This window comes from Sparus aurata, chromosome 10, assembly GCF_900880675.1.
Source record: "Sparus aurata chromosome 10, fSpaAur1.1, whole genome shotgun sequence".
Classification (NCBI taxonomy): domain Eukaryota; kingdom Metazoa; phylum Chordata; class Actinopteri; order Spariformes; family Sparidae; genus Sparus; species Sparus aurata.
Genome location: NC_044196.1, coordinates 30,090,998 through 30,117,446, shown reverse-complemented (window position 1 = coordinate 30,117,446; position 26,449 = coordinate 30,090,998). Strand labels below are relative to the sequence as shown.

The 26,449-nt window shown below is 43.7% G+C and overlaps 5 protein-coding genes across 11 annotated transcripts; 4 read left to right on the top strand and 1 right to left on the bottom strand.

Annotated features, from left to right (window-relative positions):
• Nucleotides 1–714: 714 nt before the first annotated feature.
• tp53 (tumor protein p53) lies at nucleotides 715–6,610 on the top strand. Of its 2 annotated transcripts, none has more exons than XM_030431663.1 (11): nucleotides 715–870; nucleotides 1,786–1,902; nucleotides 1,999–2,080; nucleotides 2,188–2,376; nucleotides 3,457–3,631; nucleotides 3,758–3,870; nucleotides 4,030–4,139; nucleotides 4,331–4,455; nucleotides 4,547–4,638; nucleotides 4,723–4,793; nucleotides 5,547–6,610. In XM_030431663.1, the coding sequence occupies exons 2-11, from the start codon at nucleotides 1,826–1,828 to the stop codon at nucleotides 5,641–5,643; spliced, it is 1,131 nt and encodes a 376-aa protein (XP_030287523.1). In that variant the 5' UTR covers nucleotides 715–870; nucleotides 1,786–1,825; the 3' UTR covers nucleotides 5,644–6,610. The 2 variants fall into 2 exon arrangements, with proteins under 2 accessions (XP_030287523.1, XP_030287525.1); XM_030431665.1 differs by having other exon boundaries at nucleotides 721–830.
• A 172-nt stretch (nucleotides 6,611–6,782) lies between these two features.
• On the top strand, nucleotides 6,783–9,247 carry LOC115589445 (prophage side tail fiber protein homolog StfR-like). Its single transcript, XM_030430286.1, has 4 exons — nucleotides 6,783–7,028; nucleotides 8,141–8,229; nucleotides 8,374–9,186; nucleotides 9,236–9,247. Exons 1-4 carry the CDS (start codon nucleotides 6,980–6,982, stop codon nucleotides 9,245–9,247), a joined length of 963 nt encoding a protein of 320 aa, XP_030286146.1. The 5' UTR covers nucleotides 6,783–6,979.
• Nucleotides 9,248–9,365: 118 nt separating this feature from the next.
• Nucleotides 9,366–15,086, top strand: LOC115589197 (receptor-type tyrosine-protein phosphatase eta-like). Its single transcript, XM_030429959.1, has 9 exons — nucleotides 9,366–9,754; nucleotides 10,727–10,978; nucleotides 11,299–11,547; nucleotides 12,111–12,234; nucleotides 12,370–12,509; nucleotides 12,618–12,872; nucleotides 13,336–13,603; nucleotides 14,293–14,390; nucleotides 14,570–15,086. Exons 1-8 carry the CDS (start codon nucleotides 9,421–9,423, stop codon nucleotides 14,300–14,302), a joined length of 1,632 nt encoding a protein of 543 aa, XP_030285819.1. The 5' UTR covers nucleotides 9,366–9,420; the 3' UTR covers nucleotides 14,303–14,390; nucleotides 14,570–15,086.
• A 1,412-nt stretch (nucleotides 15,087–16,498) lies between these two features.
• LOC115588947 (CD209 antigen-like protein C) lies at nucleotides 16,499–20,523 on the top strand. Of its 3 annotated transcripts, none has more exons than XM_030429618.1 (6): nucleotides 16,499–16,745; nucleotides 17,056–17,148; nucleotides 18,185–18,301; nucleotides 18,395–18,555; nucleotides 18,729–18,853; nucleotides 19,952–20,523. In XM_030429618.1, the coding sequence occupies exons 1-6, from the start codon at nucleotides 16,637–16,639 to the stop codon at nucleotides 19,968–19,970; spliced, it is 624 nt and encodes a 207-aa protein (XP_030285478.1). In that variant the 5' UTR covers nucleotides 16,499–16,636; the 3' UTR covers nucleotides 19,971–20,523. The 3 variants fall into 3 exon arrangements, with proteins under 3 accessions (XP_030285478.1, XP_030285477.1, XP_030285476.1); XM_030429617.1 differs by having other exon boundaries at nucleotides 16,508–16,745; nucleotides 18,188–18,301; nucleotides 20,018–20,523; XM_030429616.1 differs by having other exon boundaries at nucleotides 16,508–16,745; nucleotides 20,018–20,523.
• LOC115588946 (nuclear factor 7, brain) lies at nucleotides 20,300–25,747 on the bottom strand. Of its 4 annotated transcripts, none has more exons than XM_030429615.1 (10): nucleotides 25,598–25,747; nucleotides 24,634–24,683; nucleotides 24,313–24,455; nucleotides 24,098–24,193; nucleotides 23,609–23,740; nucleotides 23,376–23,501; nucleotides 23,100–23,228; nucleotides 22,265–22,343; nucleotides 21,952–21,978; nucleotides 20,300–21,839 (listed from the first exon to the last, which is right to left on the bottom strand). In XM_030429615.1, the coding sequence occupies exons 2-10, from the start codon at nucleotides 24,665–24,667 to the stop codon at nucleotides 21,307–21,309; spliced, it is 1,299 nt and encodes a 432-aa protein (XP_030285475.1). In that variant the 5' UTR covers nucleotides 24,668–24,683; nucleotides 25,598–25,747; the 3' UTR covers nucleotides 20,300–21,306. The 4 variants fall into 4 exon arrangements, with proteins under 4 accessions (XP_030285475.1, XP_030285474.1, XP_030285472.1 ...); XM_030429614.1 differs by having other exon boundaries at nucleotides 23,609–23,737; nucleotides 24,098–24,196; nucleotides 25,598–25,746; XM_030429612.1 differs by having other exon boundaries at nucleotides 24,098–24,196; nucleotides 25,598–25,745.
• Nucleotides 25,748–26,449: the final 702 nt, after the last annotated feature.

Sequence of the window (26,449 nt, the reverse complement as noted above, 5' to 3'; positions counted from 1 at the left end):
AAAAACAGTCAGGAATTCCCGATAATTTCGTCATGTTGCCTTCAGGAGCTCCACAGATGGCTGTAGTTTTCTCATGTGCATGTCAAGTCAGCTTTATCTGTACAGCTCAGGATCACATACACTATTGCAGTCAGCTGTTGTGGCCCACACCAGGACCAGTCTATCAGCTTTGTTTTACCTGGCTAAATAAATAATGGGCAACAAATGAATGAATAAATTAGAGTTTGTTGGCATACAAAAGTTTAGTTTATATCCAGATTCCAGGTCTAAATCGACATGAGAGAAGCCGGTGCACAGAAAGTGGTTTAGGGTTCAAAAGCAACAACCCAATTCCAGCTCTTTTACAGCCCTACGTATAACAACGTCAAATAGTGCAATATGAGTTTTTATCTGTAGTTATTTGTTTCAAATGTAAGTATGTCATCAATCACTGAACTGTTTCCATTCCTGAAGCTGGCATGTGGTGAAATCAATACAAAAAGTAAGAAAACAGACAAAAAAAACATTCAACTATAGACTGAGCAGCGCTCAACAAACACATGTTAATCCGTTATGGGGATAAATTGTAAAAATAGCCATTTTCTATGTAACTGGGCTCTTGTCGTTCTTGAATTGCCATGTTTCCCACGGTAATGGAATGCATCACGAGCATTTCGCGATGTTGCATTTAAACGCGTCAGAAGAGCAGAGCGCTCTGTGATTGGTCGGCTGGACAGGCTTAAAAACAGCCCCTCCCCCTCCATTCGGTGGGATTCCCCGTCTACAACGTGCTCGGATAAACCCCCAAAATATTTTGACTTTTTCGGCTGTTTCCACGCTTCAGAACGCAGGTGACTCACCGCCCATACAGCGGTAGCGGACAACCCAAAGGTAGCGTTGTGGTCATTCATGCCTCATTCGTTAACTCAATGGCGCCAAGAGCAACTCATCTGTCCGATAAAGAAAGTTTGCCGCAGTTTAGCTAGTTGGTCGGATTCCGAAACGTAAAGCTAACGTAATTAGCTAGCTAGGTATGCTAACGCTAAGCTCGCTACAAAACAAAGAAAGTCGTGTCCACTATCGTGGAGAGCTAAACCCGTGTTACACCGTCGAGAGTTAGTAGCTCCAGTTCACATATTCGCGCAGAGTGAAGTTATTTTCATTGAGTTTTTGTGAAAGTGACCGACTCGGTGGCCGAATGGAGCTAGCTTGAAGGCCCCCTGCACGAAAGAAAATGGACGGCAGCTAGCTAACGTTAGCGGGGCTGAATGGTTGTTCGTGTTGTTTGTTTGGGGGCTGCTTGTGAAGTCGGTAACTTTAAAATTCTTTTTAGACTTGACATTTGAGAAATGTGGCTTTGTCTAGAGCTTCATGTGCTTTTTATATGTCGGAAGTTTTATAAGGAAGGAAACGTCGACGTTAGTCAGCAAATCACAGCGCAAAAGGCCTGCTTTTGTTTTTTTTACTGCATTTCCTGTGTGGCAGAACCAGGCAGGGGTTGGATTATCGACTAATTATTGAGACGATTTATCGATTTAAAAGTTACAACGTTGTTGAGTTAAAGCCTCTCAGATGTGTGTAGTTTTATATATTACTGTAAATTAAATGTCTTTGGGTGTTTTATTGCTGTATGAAAAAAATAATTTCTTAACCAATTTCTTTAATTTAATAGACTAAACTGTTAGTGTATGGTTTAAAAAAAAAAGACAAATAATACTTGCTAAAAAATTTTTTATCAAATGGAGAGTTTGATGGCGATCAAGATGTTGCATACTTCATACTAACACAAGCTCTTACTTCCTGTAGATCCCCGTCCAGCGCTCTTCCTCACTTTCTCGCCGGGGAAATGATGATGGATCAAGAGCACTGCCTGGAGAGCCTGCCTCTGAGCCAGAACTCCTTCAGGGAGCTGTGGGAGAGCGTGTAAGTTGTGTTTTAATAGTAAATACCACTTTGAAAGATGTCACGGTGCTTAAGACAAACAAGTAAACGAGTGCGTATGTGTGTTTGTTTTTGCAGTGCGGCCCCACTGATCTCGACCATACCGACCGTGGCTGAGCCCTCTGAAACATGGGCCGTGCCAGGACAAATGAATATGCTCGTAAGGATGCCTACACACACCTTCATGTAAAAACACTGAACTAACTGGCTGCATGATACAGCTGTCTGTTAGATATTTGACCCTCTGGTGTTTCGCTCTGTTTCCAGCTCATGAACGAGCAAATTCTGACTGATGGGTTTGATGAAAACCTCTTTGAGCTGCCTCCGGAGATGTCTACTAAAGATGGTGTCACTCCCCCGTCCTCCACTGTGCCGGTTACTACTGACTACCCGGGGGAATACGATTTCCAGCTCCGTTTTCAGATTTCTGGAACCGCCAAGTCGGTCACATCGACTGTGAGTGTCATCTAATGATCTAGAAATTCTACTGATTTGTTGATTTCCTGTATCAGTTTAGAATAATTTGTAATATATCATGAATAACTTATCTTATGTCTGTTCTTGTTAATGTGAGGAAAAAGTAGTATGTACTGCTCACTGTGTCCAATTTTGGTAACATCACACAGAATTTAAATAGTAGTCTAAATGTTAAAAGTTGAGCAGTACTTGTGGCCAAATGTCCTGCAACCAAACATGGCAAGGAGCAGAAGCTTCGCCAAAGAACAAAAGAGATTTCCTCAGGCGCCATTCACTGTTCAACTCAGTTCTTCCATCTAAAGTATTGTTTTTATAAGTAGAAGCTCTGCTCCTGTTGTGTATTGGCCTAATTCACTAAATTAAATTCAATCTTACTTCATAGATTTAAAATTTTGAGACTGGAAATTGAAAAGTTTGACTGTAGTAAATTCCTCCACTGGTTTTATCACCCTCAAAAGTATTTAAAGTGTGCAAAACATTGAAATGATCTACACTAAGAGTAAAAAATGTATATCTTACCTTAGCTTTGCGTTGAAAATCCATTCTTTCGTATCTCTGGTGGCATTCAAGTGGAATCTTATTCATTGTGACGATTCGCTAAATTTTAAAGACTACAGTCAGTCACTTGGTTTGAAGAGCCAATAGCATTAATGTTTCCACTGTGACTCACCCAGCAGCGCGCTGCCGTTGGCCAGTTTAGTTGAAGTTAGGGTGGTCTGCCCTGAAACTCCCGCCCCTGTCGACTTGTGCTCTGGTCTGTGGGAGAGGTGCAGTCTGGTTGTAAAGCACAGCTCTGACATGACGGGACATGTTCCTGCACCTCTTCCTCCAGCACAGGAAGGGTTAAAATGGACGGAAGCAAGGTAAAATATCTTCTTTTAGCTTGATCAGTCTGGCCTTACTTATTTAGAGAACTTAAAATGTAGTTTGGTTTTGGTTCTTTAGAGAAGAAAGAGTAGTCAAACTTATTTTGTGGAACTTTTATGGATTTTTTTTTTTTTAATATCTCATTTCAGCTCCACTGATAATGATGTGGCTTTTCGATGTGCTTTCTCTCAGTATTCGGAGCTTCTGAACAAACTTTACTGCCAGCTTGCAAAGACCAGCCCTGTGGAAGTCGTTGTCAGCAAGGAGCCTCCTGCGGGCGCCGTCCTCAGGGCCACAGCCGTATACAAGAAGACTGAGCACGTGGCCGAAGTGGTCCGCAGATGCCCCCACCACCAGAATGAGGATGGTAAGGAAAAGTAGTCCGTGAATATTGTCCTGTAAGTGCAGTGGGTTAATGCTCGTCTCTGCTTGAAGAAGAAATGTACATGGATGTTAAGTTTTAAGTATTTTTCCTGATGTGTTTTCCATTTAGCTGCAGAGCATCGCAGCCACCTGATTAGAGTGGAAGGCAGCCAGAGAGCTCAGTATTTTGAAGATCAGCACACAAAGAGGCAGAGCGTGACTGTCCCCTATGAGCCCCCACAGGTATGACTGCCCCGCTTCACCTGTCTGAGACAAAACGTCTACTCTTTCATAATGTAGCGTTTACATTTGAAAATTGGACAAGCAGCATTTTCACCATAATTGTATACACCTCAACCAGCAATGAATAAACACTGCTGTTCTTCTTCTCCTGTTTTTCAGTTGGGGTCTGAAATCACGACCATCCTGCTGAGCTTCATGTGCAACAGTTCGTGCATGGGAGGGATGAACCGCAGGCCCATCCTCACCATCCTGACCCTCGAGACTCCAGAGTAAGTGTCGCTTCTCCTTTAGCAGAAGTCAAGCGTTGGGTGCTGGGAGTCTTAATGTTACTTCTGTGTATTGGGAAAAGGCAGACATTGATTGATATGGATGTCCCAGTAACGTCTTGCATTACTGTTCTGTGAATTATTTTGTCCTTGGAAAGCATTTTGAGCCTTTGTACTCCTCGTCTTCTTCATAGGGGAGTTGTTTTGGGCCGGAGGTGCTTTGAGGTGCGCGTCTGCGCATGTCCTGGTAGGGACCGGAAAACCGAAGAGCAAAATAGCGCCAAGACGCAGAATGGCACCAAACAAATTAAAAAACGAAGTATGTCTATGTTGTTTTACATAAATTTTCAGTTTTTAGTTTCCATCCATACTTCCTGTTTCCTTACTAACCTCAGTTTTGCGTCTTTTAGAGAGTGTCCCGGTTCCTGACGCTCCTTCTGTAAAAAAGTCCAAGTCGGCCTCCAGTGCAGAGGAGGAGGACAAGGACGTGTTTGTCCTGCATGTAAGTAAACATGCATGCAGTCATTAAAACTGGTTGAGCAAATTTCCGTGGTCTTTGATTAATTTCCCTTTGATTTCTCTGCAGGTCCGTGGTCGTGAGCGTTACGAGATGCTAAAAAAAATCAATGATGGTCTGGAGCTGCTGGACAAAGAAAGGTAAGAAGTGTAACGTGTGTTACTTTGCAGGCAACAGCCTGAATCGCTGTCAATGGACGAAACTTGTGACTTAAACTTTAAAGAATATCTCAACATGGGCGAAAATCTGGGCATTTACTGTGTGATTAGTTCAGCAGCAGTTAAAAGTTTAAAGCTGGATTGTGTTGATTGCGTTTTATAGACTCTTGACTTGGGTTAAGCCTGAACTCCATTGCCGTGTCCAGTGGAGATCAACTGCCACCAGAGGTCACTGTATATAATATTTATGTTATCTTGCTTCACACTGGGGCTGCAACTAAACATCATTTTCATTATCAATCAAATCCTTCAGTCTGTTATTAATGAAACATGTTAAGCACAATTTCTCAAATTGAAATAGTTTCTTTTGTCCAACCAACCTTCCAAAAACCCAAAGACTCTGTTTACTATCCTAAACTGCAAAGAGAAGCATCCAATCCTGACATCCAAGATGGAGAAAGCTACAGTATTGAAGTTCGTTTGCCTCAAAAATGACTTGTCAGATTATATTTTCTTGGACATTTGAATCAAGATGCCATTTAATCAATTGTAAACACAAAGTAGTTTCATCATGATTGTGTGGGGAAAGAAAAAATATGTTCATGAAAAATATTAAGAGAAAGATCTTGAGTTGTGAACAGATTCTGCCCAAAATGTCAAGAGAGTCAACTCCAAATCCACCAACTCCCCTCATTTCCAACAGTCACTGGATTGTTTCCTGCTTTCTCTCCACAGCAAGTCCAAGACCAAAACGTCCGTTAAACATGAGGTTCCTCTGCCTTCCAGCGGAAAGAGACTCCTGCAACGAGGAGAGAGGAGCGACAGTGACTGAGAAGGTCATTGCTTCAATCATGACAACAAAGAGCATGTCTTTCTCCCTCCAAGCCATCAGGTTTATTTCAGGTTATTGTTATGATCCGAAACTTGATTCCACAACTGTACTGCCTGAGTATTTACTGTAAGTTCCCACAGTGTTTCGCTGTTGGTTTTTTATGTATGCAAGTGAATAAAGGATGAAAGTATTTTGCAGAGGAGAGCTGTTCATACCGTTAGCAGTTCTGCCTCCTCGTCAGAACTCATTTAAAGGTCCTATGAAATGACTTTGACGTTTTAAACCTTCTGCGCTTGAAACAGGATGTTATGGGTATGGACTTAAAATTGGGAGGGACTCAATTAAAGCAGTGTTAATCGTGGCAGGGATTATTATATTTTTGTTTTAATAATTCTGATTTAAAAAAAAAAAGAAAAAATCAGCCATGTATGATCTCACTATAGGAAACTAAAGATTTTCTATTATCTGCGGTGATGTTTCTGCTCACAGGGAACACGGACTGTCACCAACAGTTAACACTAGATTTGGTAGATGAGGGGCTGGCACCCTAAAAGCCAATCACCTTTTAGTATTTGTTACTTTTATACACGGCAGAGAGCCGAAACTGATGTTGGGAACAATGGTAAAAGAGGAATATTGTAATGGAAATACAAGAATTTATAAAATGTTGTATGTTAGGACGTCCCAGCTGTAGTTGTTTTGTTTGGCGTTTCTGTCTTCAGCCTCCATGAGCACTTCTCCTTGTGACCAACCACTGTCCGTCGCCTCGACCACATGTTTTTACACTGCCATGTAAACTTATAAAGGCATTTTTTTGTTTTATTTCTATATCTTAATAGATTATTTTGGGATCTTAGTTTTGTAATAAGAGTTTTATCTTTCTATATTTTTCATTGTCATTTTTTTTCATGCCTTTTACTAATTTGCATTTTGTACTCAAAAAGCTAAATAAATGCCTAACGTACAACCGTGTCCTTGTGTTCTGTTTGCATCGAGCTCAGATATATTCTCACTTTGCATCTCTGCCACATGACTGCACTGTTGTGTATTTCATGACTTCTCCTTTTCAGCTTGGTGCTTTGCATGTTTGGATTCCAAACCAGGAACGTTGTAGGTGAATAAAGCCTTGTGTTGAAGGCAAATGTGGATGTTATTACCTGTTGATCCAGGTGTGTGTTAGTGCTGAGAGGTGAGGTCAGAGGATGCATCTGTAGCCTCTGTGTGATCAGGTAGACGAGAAGGATTTAACTTGTTTTAGATTTTTGTTTTACATTAGCTGACTCCTGGTGAAGTTTCATTAAGCTGCTGTGAATCTACGACCCACAAGATTGTCAACATGGGAAAGTTGTCTCTGAAGGATAAAGTCTGTCTTTTAACTTCCTGGGGTGAGTGTCGTTTCCTCAGTGGCGTTCAGCTGTACTGTTTCTGAAGCATGGAATGAAAAGAGTTAAAGCTGCGGCTGATGAATGTTGATTTATCAGGCGATTATTCCTTAGAATAATTAAGCCCACAACATGTCAGGATGGCGACACGTCCCTTTTTAAAAATGTTCATTTGACGGTGTTCAAAACATTTCTTGAAAAGGAAGCCAGCATGTTGTCGTTTTGCTCGATATGACTCAATTTATCAGTTATCAAAATTGCTGGTTCATGTTCTGTTTAAAGATTACCAGCAAGTGTTTCAGCACCAGAACTTTCAAAGTTAAAGCGCCCTTATCATTATTATTATTAACGCTTATTCAAAGATTTTGGGAACAATTACATAACCATAATTAATAAAGATACATTTATATTTGTTTAAACTTTAGATAATTATTTGACTGTTAACAAACCAAATGTGTTATAAACCATTTATTATGCAATTGATTATTGCTAAGTTGCATCTGATGTTTATTATACTTTGAAAATAAATAATAAATACTGTGCAGGTCATTTATAAACATTGTTTGGATGTCAACACGTTAATAGAAATAACTTGTGTTTAACTCCATTTAATTCAAAGTCAGAACCACACGTATTGTGTTTTATTTGGCTTCCAGTTGTAGACAAGTGGCCCTGAGGATCAGGCGCCACATTACAGCTGATATTCAAATGTTATTTACAGCCTGCTGATAACAGTTGAGACGATTACAAAACAGAGCAGAGGAAAAGTAGGGTAGAGCGGGTCAACTAGTGATCAGAGGATCGCTGGTTCGAATCCCGGCTCCCCCTGGCTGAGCTGAGCTGAGCTGCTTGTTGAAGTGTCCTTGAGCGAGACACTGAACACCAAATTGCTCCTGAGGTGCCGCTGGCGCTTTGCATGGCAGCCTAAGACATCAGTGTGTGAATGTGGCAGGTGTTGTAAAGCGCTTTGAGCGGTCAGTACCATTTAAAAAAAAAATATATATGTCACTTGCATCTGTATCTAAACTAAAAAAAAACCTTTATATGTTTTTTTTGCTGCTGATGAGAACGCAGAAGTTAAGCACTGAACTCTCCTGTCCACCTTCTCTTCTCAGCCCTGGTGTTGATGTTCGGCGCTGCAGAGCACGACTACTTCCCTCAGACGGACAGTTTCACCTGGGAGGAGGCCCGAAATCACTGCCAGGTGCAACATGAAACTCAGTTATACGTACAAAAAAAGGCTGTTTATTTAGTAACAATTTAGCTTGAATGAAACTGTTGATAGTCATTTAAAACAGACAGAGTCGAGATGGTTGAAGTTCGTCTGTGGCGTCTCACTTCCTGTCAGGTCTGTTTCGAGGACCTGGTGACTCTGACTTCTGAAAACACCCGAACCATCGCCGTAAACCTCACCTCTGACTACTGGGTGGGCCTCCGCAAGAACCTGAACCTCACCAGCAACTCCACCATGTTCTGGTCCCGCTGGGCCAACGGGGACCCCCTCGCCTTCCAGAACTGGTACCCTGGTTGGCCCGTGTTGAAAGCCCCCTCCCCGGAACCCGTCTGCTGCAGCTGCTCCTGTACCTGCCCAACAAGAACAACCTCCCCCACATATTCGTCGACTTTGAGTGGAGCGATGACGACTTTCAGCAGACCGACGGAAAGCACTGATTTTAGCGTGTCAAGCTCAGGTACAGACGAGGGAACCCAAGAATCTACCTCCTCTGCAGGCCAGACGGCAACAGGCCCGACGGTGACAGACCAGACGGCGGCAGGTCAGACGGCGTCAGACCAGACGGCGGCAGGTCAGACGGCAGCAGGTCAGACGGCGTCAGACCAGACGGCGGCAGGCCAGACGGCGGCAGGTCAGACGGCGTCAGACCAGACGGCGGCAGGTCAGACGGCAGCAGGTCAGACGGCGTCAGACCAGACGGTGACAGGCCCGACGGTGGCAGGCCAGACGGCGGCAGGCCAGACGGCGGCAGGTCAGACGGCGGCAGGCCAGACGGCGTCAGACCAGACGGCGGCAGGTCAGACGGCGCCAGACCAGACGGCGTCAGACCAGACGGTGACAGGCCCGACGGTGGCAGGCCAGACGGCGGCAGGTCAGACGGCGTCAGACCAGACGGCGGCAGGCCAGACGGCGTCAGACCAGACGGCGGCAGGTCAGACGGCGTCAGACCAGACGGCGACAGGCCCGACGGCGACAGGCCCGACGGTGACAGGCCCGACGGTGGCAGGTCCGACGGCGGCAGGCCCGACGGCGACAGGCCCGACGGCGGCAGGCCCGACGGTGGCAGGTCCGACGGTGGCAGGTCAGACGGCGACAGGTCAGACGGCGTCAGACCAGACGGCGGCAGGCCAGACGGCAGCAGGTCAGACGGCATCAGACCAGATGGCGACAGGCCCGACGGTGACACGCCCAACGCCCACAGGCCCGACGGCGACAGGCCCGACGGTGACACGCCCAACGTCCACAGGCCCGACGGCGACACGCCCGACAGCGCCAGGCCCGTTAGTAGCAGAATGTGTGCGATCACCAATGCTGTCTCCAATGCTGTCTTCAATACTGTCTCCAAACATCTCCAACGTCTCCAACGCCTCCAACGCCTCCAACGTGTCCAACACTGATCAGAACTATATTGAAGACTCGTGTGTGGTCATGCTCAGCTTCGGGGCCTGGGTGGAGAGGAACTGCTTGGAGCGTCTACCTTTTATTTGTTACGAGGGTAAGACCCCTTTGTTGTTGCCCCTCAGCACTGCACACAAACCAAACACGCTATCCATCGTAATGTCCCAAGTTTAATGTACATTACCATGAACATTAATGACAAAGAAAATACGACCAGCGCAACTATACGCTGTGAGTAGCACGTTTAAGGATAAGTTCAACCAACAACGAAAATTTGAGGGTTCGAGTCCTGTGAAGTTTTACAGTCTGCAAAACTTTTCTGGAGCTTTACAGCGAAAGAGTTTCAGGAGTCCTAAATAACTGAAGCACATGGGCAGAAACAAACCTAAAATACCTCCATACACCTCGGCCGAAGTCCAGAGATCCCGAATTGATTCGGTAAGATGCTGTTTACCTCGACACCCACTTGAGCTTGTGCGCCGACTTCAAGGGTGACAAGAGGACTTTAAGTAAAGTGTAACTGACGACTTCTCACATCCGTTTGGGATCTCTGGACTTCCACAGATTTGGATTGTGTGGAGCCCGTCGGGTTTTTACATTTTAAGTTATTCATTTTCATACGTCAGAATAAAAATACACACCGAGTTTTTATCTTCCACAGATTGAGATACAAACTCCACACAGATTATGGCAAATTAAACTAACCCCCCCCCCCCAACAAGGCCGCACTCAAGAGACTGAAACAAAAAAAAAAGGGCCAAAATACATTTAGCATAACGTTTCTGAACAATCGGATTCTTTAATAAAAGACAAAGAAACTCATAACAACAAAAAACAAGGCGGAATAGACGTTTGATTGTCACACGTGGAAAACTAAAACACATTTTGTAACCTGCCTCTAATTCTCCAGAAACATTTAGCCCAACTAGATTTAGATTTAGAAAAAAAAGGGGTAAGACGTAGAAAACTTGTTCAATCTAAAATGCACTCTAGTTCCTTTCAACGCCTCTGTGTTGGCGCCTTTTCTCTCGGGTTCTTTGCCCCGTTAATATCTTCTTCTCGTTTCCAGTTCGTTTCATCGGCAAAGTCAACGCGAGCAACGTGACCACACAGAGCGCCATCCTCTCGTGGGAACGCGGGCCTGGTAGCATCCGCCATTACCGCCTCGAGGTCACAGGCGACAGAGAGGAGAGGCAGGAAAACCAGACTGACTTGACCGCTACACTCGGCAACCTGACAGCCGGCACCCGCTACTCAGTCAAAGTGTTTCCTGTTAAATGTCAGAGAGACCTCAACCCACAGACGGTTGTCTTCTACACCAGTGAGTTTGCCTCGTTCTGTAACATCTGACCGTGTTGAGATAAGACTGCTGATGAGATCCATTCACATTTGTTAGCGTCAGTTAACGGGGCGCCACATCTAAGCATTTCTTTGTAACCGTGGTGTAGAAAGCTGCTCTCAGACGTTACTCTTTCACTTTGCCGATAGCAGTAATAAGTGTGTGTGTACGTGTGTTTTCATTTTTACACCTTAAAGTTGCTCTGTCTGCTCTCTAAAGGCGCGAGATTCAGCAGGACTGGCGTGTCTTGCTGTAACACCGAACAGTTGTGTTGACCCCGATTGTCTCTCCGTTTTATTCAGTACCAAACAAAGTCGACAACCTCAGAGCCGACGACCCGACAGAAAGCTCTGTCACCCTGAGCTGGGACAAACCGTCCGGAGGAGTGGATTTCTATGTCGTTAAGTTCAACGATCAGCTTAAAAATGTCAGAGCCAACAGCACTGTGGTCAAGGAGCTGACACCCGGAAGCACTTACACGTTCAGCATCGTGTCAGCGGTCGACAGTGAAACCACAAGGAGTGAAGAGTCCAACATCACGGTCTTCACCAGTGAGTTTAAATCGCACCGGACTTTACACAAACCAAAGGATCAACAGACAGCTTAAAGGTGCAATACGTAGGAATTTTGGTTGAAATCATCCAAACCGAAAGCCAGAATGATCGACATGTGAAGAAATAGCAGTTTAGATGGTATGACGTCCATGCAGTGCAACGATATCTGCTGAATGCCAATTGAGCCGCCAGCTGCACGGCTAACTGAGCCAACCGGCTAATTGCGGCCATAGTTAGCTAGCGTTTAGCTGTTACCGTAGTGATATGCTGCCCCCTGTTGATTTGGGGTACGAATTCGACAAGGGGCCAGTTCTTACATGTTGTTTACATTCAAATTTGGTAGAGAAATCCAAGAGGAAGCACGCCGCACGGCTGACTCCAGTGAAAGCACATCTAGAGCTCGGCTTCATAGCTGCTAACTTGTTTCACACACTGTGTGAAGTTCAGTGGAGGCAAATTCAAGCCACATGTGACACTTGTGAAATTTGAATGGCGATCATTGTCAGTAAACTGTGCGATGTTGTGTCTGTGTCATATGTCTCGTCTATTTTCTTTCTTAGGACCTGGAAAAGTGTCCAAACTGACGGTGTCTGAAAATAGCGACACCTCACTGAAGCTCAGTTGGAAGCCTCCATCAGGACAGTTCAAAGATTTCAGGGTGACGGCGATGAACGTCATTAACATGTATGTATAGAAAGTCCAGAACTTATGCAGAAGTCTTTGCCAGTTTGTCTTTGAGTGCAGCCCCAGTGTCTCGTCGTCCGCGCCTGCAGCACTATAGGTCAAGTAACTTTCTTTCTTTGTCTTCTGGTCTGACAGCGTGTTATTCAATGAGACTACGACTCAAAAAGAAGCCAAAGTCACAAACCTGCCGGTGGGCTCCAACATAACCCTCAGTGTGACAGCACGGGCCAGTCACGGTCTGGAGGGAGACAGCGTGTCTACCGTCGGCCACACGAGTAACTCTGGACTAATGTTTCTTTTTTATGATTTTTACAGAAACAGAACAAAATCTCCTGTCCTGCTGTGTGCAATGTCATTAATCTGACCTTGTGTTCCCCACAAAGCTCCTGGACCCGTTTCAAACCTGACTTTGGTCCCAGAGAGTGACTACATCATCGCCACCTGGAACTTCCCAGCGGGCACCGTTCCCACTTTCAAGATAACGCTCCAGCTGGATGGTGAAGTTGTACAAACACACAAACAACAGGAATCTGAGAAGACCTTCACTGGACTGAAGAATGCAGCCAATTACACAGTGACCGTCCGCATCACCAGTGGAGAGCTGGAAAGCCCGGCAGTGAGCAAGTCCACTTACACCAGTGAGTCACTTTGGCCCCTTTGTTGTATTAAAGTTAAGACTGAATCCCAGCAAGTGTGATTAGATGCTTCACAATAAAAGTCACCTCGTGGTCAGAAATGCCGGCAAACCGATACAGCTCTGATGTGGCGCTAGATCTCAGTCAGATGACTTTAAAAACAGCAATGCATCCCCGGTGCGTGTGAAAGCAAGATGAATGTGGCAGTAGATGGCGGACCCCGCCACGAACAATACATTTAAAGCAGGCCTGTTCAGCTACTGTTTCAAAAAAGGTCGCATTTGAAACGCAGGAGGCTGGACTTCTACATTCTCTATATCTGACCTGATGATAGACAGTTAGTTAGTTAATACAGTCTACAGTTAGTCTGCAGTCCCGGATCAAGACTAAACATTTATGATGACCTTCATATCACTGCAGGTGCCTGATGTGTGCCTCATTTTCTCTCTCTTCCCTTCTTTCTCAGAGCCGGCGTCGCCTAGAAATCTCAGAGTCGCCTTCTCCAATCAAAGTCAAATCACCCTCAAATGGGATGCCCCCGACAACGCAGCAGCAGGAGTCAACTACTCCGTCAAGCTCAGCTCCCGCTTCTGGGGCCACTACTTTTCTGAAAATGTGAAGAATTTAAACCACACGTTTGATGCGTTAAAATCTGGGAGCAGGTACGAAGCTGAGGTGCAAACAGTGGTGGGCAACACGTCAAGTTCTGCGGAAAAGGCTGTGTCCATACACAGGTGAGGCTTTTTTTATTAGACTGGCAAAGACTTACAGCACTCTTGAGAAAAGGCCTATTGGCGCATCCAAGGAGACTGCAGCGTGTCGGGGTTTGAGAGGCTGCTGTTCAAAAAGCGTTTCCAAGCTGTGTTCTTGAAAAAAAAAAAAATCCAATCCAGAAGACAAACGATGAACAATTATTCATCGTTAATAATTATTTCTAACACAGCCCAAGAAGCACAAGCAGACAAAAAGATGCATCTTTGCCTTTTGGCTCTGCTCCATTTTGTGTCTAACAGGTCATTTATTCATTCGTTGGACACCTTTGGTGACCGATTTCATCCTGTTAAACATGAGGAAATCCATCTCCAGCGACCGGCAGCGAGTCGTGCCGCACTTGACTGCACCTTATGTCTTTGCCGGCTCTCTCCAGTGGCCACAAAAAGAAAGAAGTGAATGACTGAGACCATTCCAAGGCAGAACTCTTGTAATTGATAATGACAATCAGGAAGAAACAGGAGAAAATAACACGCACAACGTTTGATTCAGGCGATCAAATAGATAAAAGGAAGTCCAGAGGCCGTGTGTGCGTCAGCGGTTACTGAGGAAACGAAACAGCCCGCATTATGTCCCAGCACATGTTAATATTTTACAGCGTGAACAAGCTTCCTCATTCTGGCCTCCTCTTAACACTTTTTTTTCCCCACAGATGCAAATAAAATTGAAATCAGCCTGGCTATGTTGTGCTCTTCGAAAGAAGCCCTCCTCTGTGACAAGGCCACCACGAGGGACCGTGTGTTTGAGCAGGTAATGCACAAAGACAGAGAGGCTGCGGAGGGGAAACTTCAGCAAGATTGTGTTTTGTGCACCAATTAGTCCACAGTAAAGGGACATGTGCAGTTATTACTTTTCATGGTTTGTGTTCCATGTTTTTAAAACTTTATGTCTATTGACATCTTTCTTTATTTTCATGTGTTTTGTCACAGCTGCAAAAACATTTCCACAACAAGCTGCAGAACTTTGTTCTCTGGGAACTTAAGAAGCCAAACTAAGCGACACCAGACACATCATGTTTTTACTTTTTTTGATTTTACTTTGGTGTTTTGTGATTTTAAATAGAGTGATGGGATCTGATAATGTAAATGTAGACTATACTTACACTAGAATATAATTTTAATCTGTGCTGCTTACTCTTTTTAAAAGAGTGAATTTTGTAAAAAGGTTTTCCTTGATTTTGTTTGCCATGTATGGCCCATTCCCTCCAGGAAGAGAAAAGAGGAAAGAGAAATAGAAAGTTTAGTCATGGAACAATGAAATATAGTCATGGATTATGAATTATGAGAAACAAAAACAGAGTAAGTTAGGAGATCTACAAGAAAGAAAGTAAAAAGTTACAGTTTGCATTTTGGTTTTTAATGTTGAACTTTGTATTTATTTTGTAAACTGGCTTCCAGATATGTGTCTGATGATGAAACTAAATAAAAACAAAACAACATGTGAAAATAATCTTGTATTCCTTCTGACTATACACCACAGCGAGCTTCTTGGCAGTTATATAGAATATATATATATATATCTGTAACAATGTGTCTTTACATGTGCAATATGTGAAGATTGCCTCTTTTGCGTGTTCATACTCAAAACATTTAGGGGGGAACATATCACCAGCGCAACATTAACTGCTAATAGCATCAGCTGTTAACTAGTTATTTTTTACAGTATTTTTTTGGCCTTTATTGATAGTTCAGCTGAAGATGTGACAAGACACATGATGAGAGAGAAGGGGAGTGACACGCAGTCCTGCTGCAGCGAGGACAAAGCCCCTGCACATGGGACACCTGCTCTGCCAACCGAGCTAAACGGCACCCAGCTGTTAACAGGTTAGCTCAGTTAGCCGTGCAGCTAGCAGTCGTGACGTTGAGCTTGGTGCATGAGGAGAGTGTTGGTGTTTACACCACCAGCACAGGAGTTGTGAACAGTGGCGGTTCTAGACCAGTTTTAGTAGGGGGGCCAGGTTGGGGGCGGCTTTTTTGTTAGGGGGCACATACAACCCGGGAAAAAGATAAATCCCTCATTCAGACAAAACAGTGTTTACAATTTCAGCAATTTTGATTGGGTAATAAACTGCTGAGACACTTTATTTCTGCCTTTCCCTTCAAAACAAAATTATTGCAAGAAATCTGTCATTGTATTATTGATGCAGACTCCCTGTCAGGGGGGTCCAGACTCGGAGTTACGGGGGCACTGGCCCCTGTTGGCCCCCCCCCAGAACCGCCCCTGGTTGTGAACTTTGATAGGCTGGGCTAGCTACTGCTAACATCGGTAGATATTTCTAACACGTAACACACGACATCGCAGCCGTCATTGCTTCATATTCCGCAAACAATTTTGTTTATTTTTTAACAACAAATGCTTTAAGCGAAAATTCTTACATATTGCACTTTTAAGGTAAACTCCAACTTTACAGCTTCCTCTGTGCACTTGTTGCAAATAAGACAGAATTCATCAAGAAGTACTGTTAAAGAAATGACCTGAGTTAGATCTCACACAGTGCAGCACACTCCTCCACTTCTCTACAATGTATGCACAAGAAAACAGAATTAATCGAAATGAGAAATGTAAATTCATACAGTGTTCCTATTTCCTAGTTTCAGGGATCAGATGCACCTTCTATCAACTATAAATACACTCGGTTTCAAAACCACAGTGAGAATCAGTTTGACCTGACAGCTTTGATCGAGATAATCAAGACTGATGAACCAATAGATGAGCAGCCGCCAGATGTGGTCAGATCAGCAGGTGAACGACAGCGAGGAAGCTGTTGCGTAAACTCCAGAGTTTGGGTCGTACGTCTGCACACACAAACACCTCCTGACTCTGAGACGGTGCTTACAACACTTACTACATTTACATCCTGTACTATGTAAGCTGTAATTACCCACACGCCCCGCCAACTTCCTCTACGAAACTTTATTTTTGGGCTCCCTCGTCGAAGAGGATGGCTGTGGTATGAGGAAGAGGCTGAGCGGTCACATTCAATTCTGGGGTTTAAAATGAGCAAACGAGCACGTGAAACAGATGAAGAGAAAGGACAAGGAGCATCAAAGCGCCACGTGGACATGAGAAACCAGGAGGATGATGCCGAGAGGGAAACGCCTGCAGGTTAGTCGTAAACCGGTCTGAATAAAGTGCCTGAAAAAGATGACATCTCCTCAATATATTTACTTAAAAACAACAACCATGTTCATATTAAGTCAGATCTGGGTGCATCGCAGTATCACACACGTATACTTTGTGTCGCATCCTTAATACACCGATTTCATCTACAGGCTGTACAACAACAAGCAAAGCAATGTCTGAGTTCATGTTTCCGTTTTTATGAGCGCCACAGTTTTATCATGATGACTGTGAGGTCAGAGGTTACCATGAAGCTGAAAGTGATTTCCAGACTTTTTTTTTTCCCCTACAACAGATGCAGGATCCCGTCGAACCTGTCGGCTGGTGGCTGTCGTTGTGGCAACAACAGTCCTGGTCATTGGACTTTCTTTGTGTTTGGTTTTATATGGTGAGTTTTCATATGAAATAATGCATTTTATAAGTTTACTTAAACTTTGCGTTTGGTATTACATGGTGAGTTTTGATATGAAATTATGCATTTTATAAGTTTACTTAAACTATTTCTGCATCCTCTAACTGAAACCTGAAAAAAACAAGGTGTAAAAAAGAATAAAAATCTTCATTTCAAGGACGGTGTTTTGGTTCAGTGTCAGGATTTGAAGGTGCCCTGTGGCCTTTTTGTTACAAAGTTTCAGTTTTCATTCAGAAATTTCTCTTAAAACACATAGTTTGAATCTTCGAGGGCCAACTGACATGAAAATGCTTTAACTTCCTCATTAAACCATCTCAACAGCGATAGTTTTTTTTAAAAACCTAACATCCGTGTGTTTACTGGCTGTCTTCTCCTTCCCTGGCTGTGCTCGAGCATATCGTGTTTTCTTGATGCTGCACCACTACCTGCAGATCAGTGGAACAGAGAGTATTTATTGGCAGAAATGTATATCCTGACACCTGCATGCATGTGTGTGTGACGCTGCTCAAAAACTCCACAGAGCGTCGTTATGCTGGCTCGCTGTCACACTCTCATGACGTCGTACGACGCCTGAAGTCAACAGAGCTATCGTTTGTGTTATCACCTTTGCTTTTTACGACCATGGCACGTCAAAATGTCTACTGTGAAAGAGGTGAAGCTGAACACAATCCTTTGAGTTGAGCCCGATTGACCCAGAACAAGTGAAAACACCTGCGTAGTGATGGAAGAAATACTCAGATCCTGAACGACGCCACTGTGTGGAAACAATATCGCTTCTGTCCACAGGGGTCGCCAGAATCAACTAAAATGAAAGCTCGTGGTAGCAGCTTTAATGTTTCTAAAACGGTCCCTTTGGTAGTGTCGAATTATGGAGCCTGTGTGTGCACATGGAGTTTAAAATTATTAGAATGCATCGTTGATCATATATTTTGTCGTGAAAAACTCAGATAGTCATCCCGTCTCTCTCCCCTCCCTCCTGTCTGTCCTCTTGTGTCATCCGTCACATGGACAGCAGCGCCAGAAGTGGATCAGACCTCCAAAACCTCAGAGATGCAGCTGAAGGAGCGTCTGCAGCAGTGCCAAAAAGAGCATCGCGACCTGAGCCTGATGCTCCGAACTGTCGCTCAGGGTACGTCGACGTTTCCTACCGTGAAACTGACATCTGACATCCTGCAAATGTGACATCTCCTAACGTTCTCTCTCTGTCTCCGGCCGTGTGCAGACTCCAGGTGCAGACTGTGTCCAGACGGCTGGCTGTGGTGGAGGAGTCGCTGCTACTTCTTTTCGGTGGGGCTGCAGGAGGATCGTCAGTGGAACGAGAGCGCCGAGTTCTGCCGGAAACACAACAGCAGCCTGGCGGTGATCAAAGACTCTGCCGAGATGGTAACACCACGCAGGAGGCTCTGAAGCTCTCCTACACACCACGCAGTGAAATGAGTCGAGATTAGGCAGGGAACAAGAAAAATACACGTCTGTCGCAACTCAAACAATTCACATGACATTCGCGTGACAGAAAGTAAATCAAAATCTGCCCCCAACTGTTGCTTCCTCCTCAGGAATTTATCCAAGGTGTGATGAGGGAGTTCCCTCAGTTTCCCTTCCTGTGGGTGGGACTGACGGACACCGAGCAGGAGGGTCAGTGGCTGTGGTGGGACGGGACGGACATCCAGCACTACATGCAGTAAGTCCAGATCTTTGACCCTGTCCTCAAAGAAAGACAGGCCAACCAACAACCCAATTAGTTCTACATTTGTTTATTTATTTGTCTTATAAAGAGAGTTATTATATTCACATAAATTGTTTATGTAGCCCATTACAGCTCAGGAGATGATGGTTTGTGAACAATATTTGTATTTATTGATGATTGTGTACCTTTGAGATGTATAAGAAGACTTTTAAATAGAATTTTATCCTTATTTTAATTGTGCAAAACAACACAGTGAAAATGGCATGACTTAGCAAGAAGTACACAATAGTTAAATAGCAATATTAACAAAAAAAAAAAAAATAGATATAAAAAATAAATACGGCAGAATAGAAGTATGGAAATATACAAAACTGTGATAAAAATCAGTAACGCTTTATTTTGTGGGTTTGTCATTAATTCACGATTTCTTGGAAAGTTTCCTGGAAAGAACGTCATCGTTTGGTTGATATTATTCAAATCCAAGTAAATGTTCATTTATTTCTCACTGGAAATGTGTTTGTTCTACCATAAATGTTGAATTGATATGGAATTAGATTTGCAGGGGGAATTACTTGATTGCAAGTTTTACGTTTTATTTCTGAAATGAGTTTTATGTTCTCTCCAATTCCTGGTTTTGTTTGACATTTAAGAAGTTGTGTTTTGTTTCTTTTGGCACAAATCTAATTCCACAAATCTCTATAGAGAAATAACACAGTTTTGAAGAATGAATTGGTATCTGCAGTGTCAGTAGCTGTTGTTATATTACATCACACTTTCCGCGAGACTTCCTCTGAAATTCTAAAGTAGTTACAGTCCTGTAAGATAGAGAGTAACTTAAAAATTAATTTGACGAATATAAGGACAACAATCTTTAACTCTAATTTGCATCTATAATTGTGTATTTGCTGACAGATAAACACACACACACCTCATTCAAGTGTTTTTGCTTTTATTACAACCATATTGCACATTTATACATACATATACATATATACACTAACACACACATACATGCAACTTTGACGTGAACTATTGCATCTATACACATTTATTCACGCATCAACCATCGCTTATTTAAATATGCTAACACAGGTTATTCTATCTGGATTAATGTGCTTAATGACGCCGCCCCTCTCGGCCTGTGACCGTGTGCTGCAGGCTGACGGTGGAGTGGGACGCTGACCACAGGGACTGTGCAGACCTGAGGGGAGGAGGGAGTCTTTTCGCCGCCAGCTGTGAGGCGTACGGACCCTGGGCCTGTCAGAGAGACTCCTGACCATCCACACACACCGTTACTGCTTTATGTACAATGTGGACAAAAACTGATATTTAAAAAACTTTTTTTTACACTAAGGAATTCAGCATCGCTCCAGTCACACTTTATCATGTGAAGTTATGCATGTCTTTGGAGGAGAGAGTCAGCTTTACAAACGGCAAGAGTGGCTTTTCAAAGGCGTTTATTGAAGAGAGATACACGTAGTATGAAAGGATTAAAGGAAAGTGCATTGTAAAGTGCATGCATGTACGCGTTTGGATGCAGAATGCGTGTGAATGGGGTAAAAATCCTTTTTTTTTTCGACAAATCGCAGCCTCGTCGTCAGACGGGCTCCACCTAGCTTATTCCACACGATTTCATTTTCTTAAATAAATATCTTTATTTTTTACTCAGAGTTGAGTTTTAGTTTGTGTCTCTCAGGGTCTGATAAAAAAAAAAAAAATCTACACTTTTTTAGAGTGCTGTGATCAAATACGTCCATCGACGTGTTCTGTCATCGGCACTTTGACGTAGTTCAGTCTACGTCCTCGTCTCTACTCGTCAGTTTCTAACTTTGGCTGAAGAGATTTACAGTTTAAGGGATTAGAAAACGAAGCTTTGCTTTACATTTGCTGCTGGCTAGCTTAATAAATTGTTACCCTGGGTGGCTTCTAGACTTCGAAGTGTTCTCCCGAATGAATCGCTACAATGGAAGCCCCCAGGAACAGCGCCGGGCTTTAGAAGCCAAGGTCACGTGATGCAGGCAGGCCCGAAAATACTTTTTCCCGACACGTGACAACTGTGAAATATTGTGCAGCTGTAAAATGATGGCTAGGTTGTTTTGAACACCTGTGAAATGACTCGTTACACTATCATAAATTGAGCCATTCGGTCCAGTGTCATTCTGAAAGTCTAGAAGAGACGCACAATTCAATCATTTTTATCCCATTCAATTCAGCAGGGGCCCGAACAGGAAGTTAGCCACAGAAATATTTAAAGTAACATTGAGAGAGAAGGCAAATTCAAAAGAAATCCCACTTAATTTGGTGGTTCTGAGAGTCAGAGTTGATGCTTTTCAATTAAACGACAATCTAACTGATGCCCCCCCAACATTCAACAAGAAATCTTTGTACGAATTTGTTTCTCAAAGTGAACTCTTCCAAGTGTCCGGTAAGAGGCGTTCGCAGGGGCCTCAGTTCGCAGAGACGTTGTGTGGTGGCGAGATCTTCATGAGCGTGCGGCCATCCAGCGGGGCGAACAGAGGGTACAGCTTCCCTCTGAAGGTTCCGGTGAAGGTGTAGATGTGCGACTTTGTTTCTGCGTTGTAGAAGGAGATCTGGCCCTCTTCGTAGTCTAAGTAGATCCCCATACGTCTGGGCACGATGCCGACAGGCAGGGGTGACTCCGGCTTGGTGCAGGCATAGAAGTGATTTGTGCTGCGCCACAGCACCCAGTAGCCCTGCTTCGGGGTCATGGGGAAGCGGCCGCTGCGCTTGGACTCGGCGGTGGTCATTCCAACGCGCCAGTAGCCGTTGTTGGCTATGTCTACCTCCCAGTAGTGGCGGCCACGGCTGTAGCCCTCCCAGCCCAGCACGGCGGTCCAGGTGTCGAATCGCTGGCTGCTGTGAGGCTGGTCGGACTCTGAGCGGCCCTCCTGGACCACACGCTGGTCGTCTGACAGCTGCAGCCAGGGGTGGCTGGTCATCGGGTCGAGGATCACGTCAGCTGATAGGAAGGAAAAACAGGGACAGATGAGTTTCTTGTACTGTGAGCATGCTGTCGGCTTTTTCCTCTGCTCTATTTGCGATGAAGATAAGACGTGGAAGGTGGAGTTTACCTGCTGCGCTGCAAATCCAGCTCCAAACTGAAAACAGAGACGACCAGACATTAGGTTAAAGTGGCGGTGAACAAACACAGGAAATATTTATCGCACATGGTTTGAACCAATGATTTCCGGGGGTTGCAAGATAAATCGAAAATTGTAAGATGATTAGGCCCAAGCAGCGGTGGACCCCAAACATTCAGAGTCCACCCCAGTCACAATCAAAAAGTACTGGTCTGAATAACAACTAGTCACCCTACAATGAGCTGTAAATCAGCTGCATCTTATCCCGTAACGTGAACCAGAACAGATTTAAATAAATGCACACCTGAGTGGGGGATGTATCTGGGAATTCCTGCCTTCCAGGTTTTTTGCTTTGCCAGCAGCCATAACTTTGGAATCATCACCTGAAAAGGAAAAAAAAAAAGAAAAAAAAAAGGTAAATGAAATGTTTCAAAGGAACAGTTCTACCTTCCTTTATGCGAATAGAATCACGTTAAATGCAGTTTGAGCCTTCACCATTAGCGTTGGGCTAACAGGCTGCGCGTAAAAATATTTCCGCCTTTCTGAGAGCAATAATGCAGAACACGAGGCCGACTGCTGATTTTGAGGGTTATAACTTTGCACAAACAGAAGTCGCAGTTGTCAAAGTAAAATGTTAAAGCCTCAACCCGAGCAGAAATAAAGTTAAACTAGCCGGGCAGTAACCTTCAAACCGTCTTTCAAATATATACAAGAATCTTATCTATATCAGGTGAACAGCGCACCATCATCCACGAAAGTGCTTTATCTTCACAGTCTTCACTATCAGTTATCAGGGACATTTATGACTGCAGTTTATCAGCGCAGAGGCTCACCGGGTTCAGTCGCTGCTGCTCAGCACGTATTCGAAGAGCAGGGGTCAGTGAATCAGCCGTTACATGACACTGTTTCATAACCTGGTCACGCCGGCTCTGCGTGGCGTGGCTTGGTTTTCGGTCGGAGCCAATTATGTGTTACGGCTTTAATGGCGGTTTACTTGTGCGCTATCAGGGTAGTTCAAATGTTTATCTGTATTTTTAAACAACCTTCAATTTTATTTAGGTCTTCTGAGGAACCCTTGGTAAAAAAAAGTTCTCTTTTCTTTTTTTTTTACAAGACGTGGCTTGAACCGGGCTTCTCACCAGGTCGTCCTCTTTGAGCAGAGACCAGGTGATGAACTCGAGCAGCGGCAGCACGTTGACCAGCCGCTTCTTCTTCAGGCCCAGCAGACGCAGCACTTTGCCGAGCTCCTCGCTCTGCACGCCGCAGTTCTGAAAAACACAAAACACCCGTTTGTTGCTGTTTCTTCTTATCTGGGAATAAAACACTGTTAAGAGTTTTGGGTGTTACTCTCTGTTGACCGTAAAAAAAGGCGGCAGTTTTTTTTAACTTTCGGTTTCAGGGTTACGACTTCTCACCTCGGTCGCCTTGTGCAACTCCTGTGCCCACTCCATGATCCTCTCTTGGGCCTCCTCATTGGCGTCTTCGTCTTTCTTATTTTTAAGCCCCTCGCTCTCGGGTGCCCAGGGGGTGTGCTTCAGGAGCTAAGGACACAAAATCAGTAATTAAAGACAATCTTTTAAAACAATTTACCTCGTCTAAGTAGGCTTGCTTTGTAAATTGCGGTATAATCTGTTGCGTGTGGACCGACCTTGTCGACGTGGTGGAGTTCGTCAGCCCACTCCAGGATCAGTTTCCTGCTCTCCTCAAGACTGCGCTCGGTACGCGGGTCTGAACTGTGGGCGTGTTTGTTGGATCCCTCCTCCGGATCGCCTCTGCCCTGCTAAAACACAATACCGCACGCTGTCAGACCATGTCACACACAACATATCGCTGTGATAGGGTGACAGTTACACAACGGTAAGACAAATGAAATTCAGGGTGAAAGCTCGGGTTTTCCCTTTACAGGTGTCAAAGGGACCAGGTTAAAGAATTAGGGTCATCGACACACCTCATGAGCAAGCAAAGTAATCGTCTCCTGAGTCTGAGTACTCATAAATGCTGTGTCACCTTGCATTTCGTTGGAATCGAAAGTCTCTCATCTCAAGGAAATCAAGGGTTGTCTGGCTTTATTGCACCAACTGTTCTGAGTAATGCATCATAAAGTCAACCTTCTGTCCTTGCCTCCCTCAAGCCCTACCTTGCACACTTGGTCCACCTGCTCCTTCCAGTGATTGATGAACTGCACGCACTCCTGCAGGCTGCGCAGGTCCTTCAGGCTGCTCTTATGATAGTGCTGCTGCAGGAAACACAAAAAAAAAACATTTAGACCTTTACGTTCATATTGACTGCGGGTTTAAAACGCAACCCAAATCTCAAGTTAAAGCAAAACGGAAAACCTTGATGCTTTTCTACCTGTGAGAATTTGACACCGCTGGCGGATCTGGTGGGGGCCGAGCTGTGAGCCTGGTGGTCCTCCTCAGGCAGGGTCCAGCGCACAGCCCCAATAGTGCTGCTCTGGGTGGGGCTGCCGTCCTCCTTCAGCAGCACGTTCACCCCTGCAGCGGGGACAAAGTCAGGAGAATCTCAATTAATGTGTAGGAAATACAACAAATGCGATTATTAGCATCGGATTGAACGTAAGCTACGCGAACGCAACATTATCAGCCCACACTGAGCAGAGGGTGAAAGTAATAAAAGAAGTTAAGGTGAATAGAGTCGTTAATAAAAACCTACTTTTGCTGGTTTTCAGGATACCCTTCCTCTCCATGATGGCGTCCTCACTCCTGTGGCGTGGAGAACACATGAGGAAAATTACTAGTCTGGTGGAGTATGGGCACAAAAAAATGCTACATTTAAAAGGTTTATTATATAAAGCTTAATGTATTTTAAGTATCAAAAGTGTTCTTAATTTAAAGAATTTGCCCCTGTGAGTGTCATTCAAATTATTTCATTAACCGTACAATAATAACATAAAACAAAGGATTTCAGGATTTCACTTTGTTTGAAATAAGCGAAAAATGTTTCAGTGGAAATGCGAAACAGCTACAGTGCACTGTAAACTTTACTTTTAAGACTTTACTTTTTTTCATGGACAAGTAGATTTAAGTTGTGCGATTTAACAACTTTGATTGGTTTTGAGGTAAGCGCTTTTTTTAAGTGAAGGCACCTTGTCAGATATTAAGGTGTCATTTAGATGCGACTGACTTTTAAAGATGTACAGAAAGCTATACATTTGCCCGGCCACTCATTTATTTTACTGTTAATGAAAACCAATTGAATAGTTTAATCATGGTGCCATAAGACCAAGCCAAACCTCAAAATACGATGAGTGGTAGATCAGCAATATCAGTTTGAATTACGAGGCAACTCTCTTGAGCTTAAACAAAAATGAATGATAATTATATAAATGATAAATGTTTTCATAAAACAACGCTTTGAGCTTTACATTGAAAAAAGATGTAATACAAGTAAATCAAATCCTAAACACGATATAAAACAAGCTAAATTGTTTTAAATGATAAAAAAGAAAACCATCAATTAAGAAAACACCTTTTAAAAAGGGTCTTTATTTATTCTAGTGATAAGATACTTTAAATTATACCAACAAGGCCAAACGATTATTCTTAAATGGGTTGAAAAATATCATAAATTCAGAAGAGAATATAAACACCTTTCGTCTGATGTCAGTGTGTCCTACCTGTGGTCTGAGGCGGAGGTGATGCAGCTCTCGGCTGGCGGAGCAGACTGGACAGCTCCTGCTCTCTGATCCACCTATTTGTTCCTCTCTGCGTTTCTCTGAACTTTGGACTTTCTTTACGGCCTCTGAGGCGGCGCAGCTCCCTGACACGAAGCCCGGTCAGCTGCCGTTTACAGTGTGGGCAAAAAGGCATGATTTTTTTTTTATGACAGTGATAAGGGTGACGCACACAATCGGATTTTTCTGGGTGTTAACTGTTACTGTTATAACATCTTCATTACTACCTTGTTGCAGGTAATATGCTTATATAAGGGGAGCTGAGGTTTCATTTAAAAAATCTAGGATCTAGAAATATAGATGAACTTCTAACTGTTCAACATAAATCCTAACTAATTTAAAACTGTCTTTAAAGGTAGAGAAACAAAGGCAAGAAGATCTGTATTCCAAACATGATCTATAAACCAAAATTGCAATATTTACCAGATGTACAAGTATATAAAATGTTATGCATGTAACAACTGAATATATTTCATAATAATTGTTTTTTATAGTTTGTTTTATTTTACTGTAATCAGCTGCACCTCTTCTCCAACATAATCTGTCATAAAAGGCTTCATCCATTCTGGGAATTAAAAAGGAGGACTTTCACACTCATACTGGGGGTAATTCAGAAACTTATGTAAGTGACAGTAATGTATTTCTGTCTCTCCCGATAGTAAACATTTTACGATAGTAGAGATTTAAGAGGGTTAAATAGAATGAAACAGAAACCTTTTTTCATGCACACGCACAGAGCAGTGACCTGAATATATGCGCTTCAGACATCATTCTCTAAAAGCAGGGAAATCCCAA

What these genes read in the sequence shown, in the direction of transcription:
- tp53 (XM_030431663.1), top strand. Translation starts at nt 1,826, where the DNA reads ATGATGATGGATCAAGAGCACTGCCTGGAGAGCCTGCCTCTGAGCCAG. An exon ending in CAGGACAAATGAATATGCTC is followed by an intron (nt 2,081 to 2,187) that starts GTAAGGATGCCT and finishes CTCTGTTTCCAG; the next exon opens with CTCATGAACGAGCAAATTCT. An exon ending in CTGACCCTCGAGACTCCAGA is followed by an intron (nt 4,140 to 4,330) that starts GTAAGTGTCGCT and finishes TCTTCTTCATAG; the next exon opens with GGGAGTTGTTTTGGGCCGGA.
- LOC115589445 (XM_030430286.1), top strand. Translation starts at nt 6,980, where the DNA reads ATGGGAAAGTTGTCTCTGAAGGATAAAGTCTGTCTTTTAACTTCCTGG. An exon ending in CTGTCTTTTAACTTCCTGGG is followed by an intron (nt 7,029 to 8,140) that starts GTGAGTGTCGTT and finishes TTCTCTTCTCAG; the next exon opens with CCCTGGTGTTGATGTTCGGC. An exon ending in AGGCCCGAAATCACTGCCAG is followed by an intron (nt 8,230 to 8,373) that starts GTGCAACATGAA and finishes ACTTCCTGTCAG; the next exon opens with GTCTGTTTCGAGGACCTGGT.
- LOC115589197 (XM_030429959.1), top strand. Translation starts at nt 9,421, where the DNA reads ATGGCGACAGGCCCGACGGTGACACGCCCAACGCCCACAGGCCCGACG. An exon ending in CAACATCACGGTCTTCACCA is followed by an intron (nt 11,548 to 12,110) that starts GTGAGTTTAAAT and finishes TTTCTTTCTTAG; the next exon opens with GACCTGGAAAAGTGTCCAAA. An exon ending in GTCTACCGTCGGCCACACGA is followed by an intron (nt 12,510 to 12,617) that starts GTAACTCTGGAC and finishes TTCCCCACAAAG; the next exon opens with CTCCTGGACCCGTTTCAAAC.
- LOC115588947 (XM_030429616.1), top strand. Translation starts at nt 16,637, where the DNA reads ATGAGCAAACGAGCACGTGAAACAGATGAAGAGAAAGGACAAGGAGCA. An exon ending in CGAGAGGGAAACGCCTGCAG is followed by an intron (nt 16,746 to 17,055) that starts GTTAGTCGTAAA and finishes CCCCTACAACAG; the next exon opens with ATGCAGGATCCCGTCGAACC. An exon ending in GCTCCGAACTGTCGCTCAGG is followed by an intron (nt 18,302 to 18,394) that starts GTACGTCGACGT and finishes GGCCGTGTGCAG; the next exon opens with ACTCCAGGTGCAGACTGTGT.
- LOC115588946 (XM_030429612.1), bottom strand. Translation starts at nt 24,667, where the DNA reads ATGGAGAGGAAGGGTATCCTGAAAACCAGCAAAA. An exon ending in AACTCCACCACGTCGACAAG is followed by an intron (nt 23,502 to 23,608) that starts GTCGGTCCACAC and finishes TTGTGTCCTTAG; the next exon opens with CTCCTGAAGCACACCCCCTG. An exon ending in AGTTGCACAAGGCGACCGAG is followed by an intron (nt 23,229 to 23,375) that starts GTGAGAAGTCGT and finishes TGTGTTTTTCAG; the next exon opens with AACTGCGGCGTGCAGAGCGA.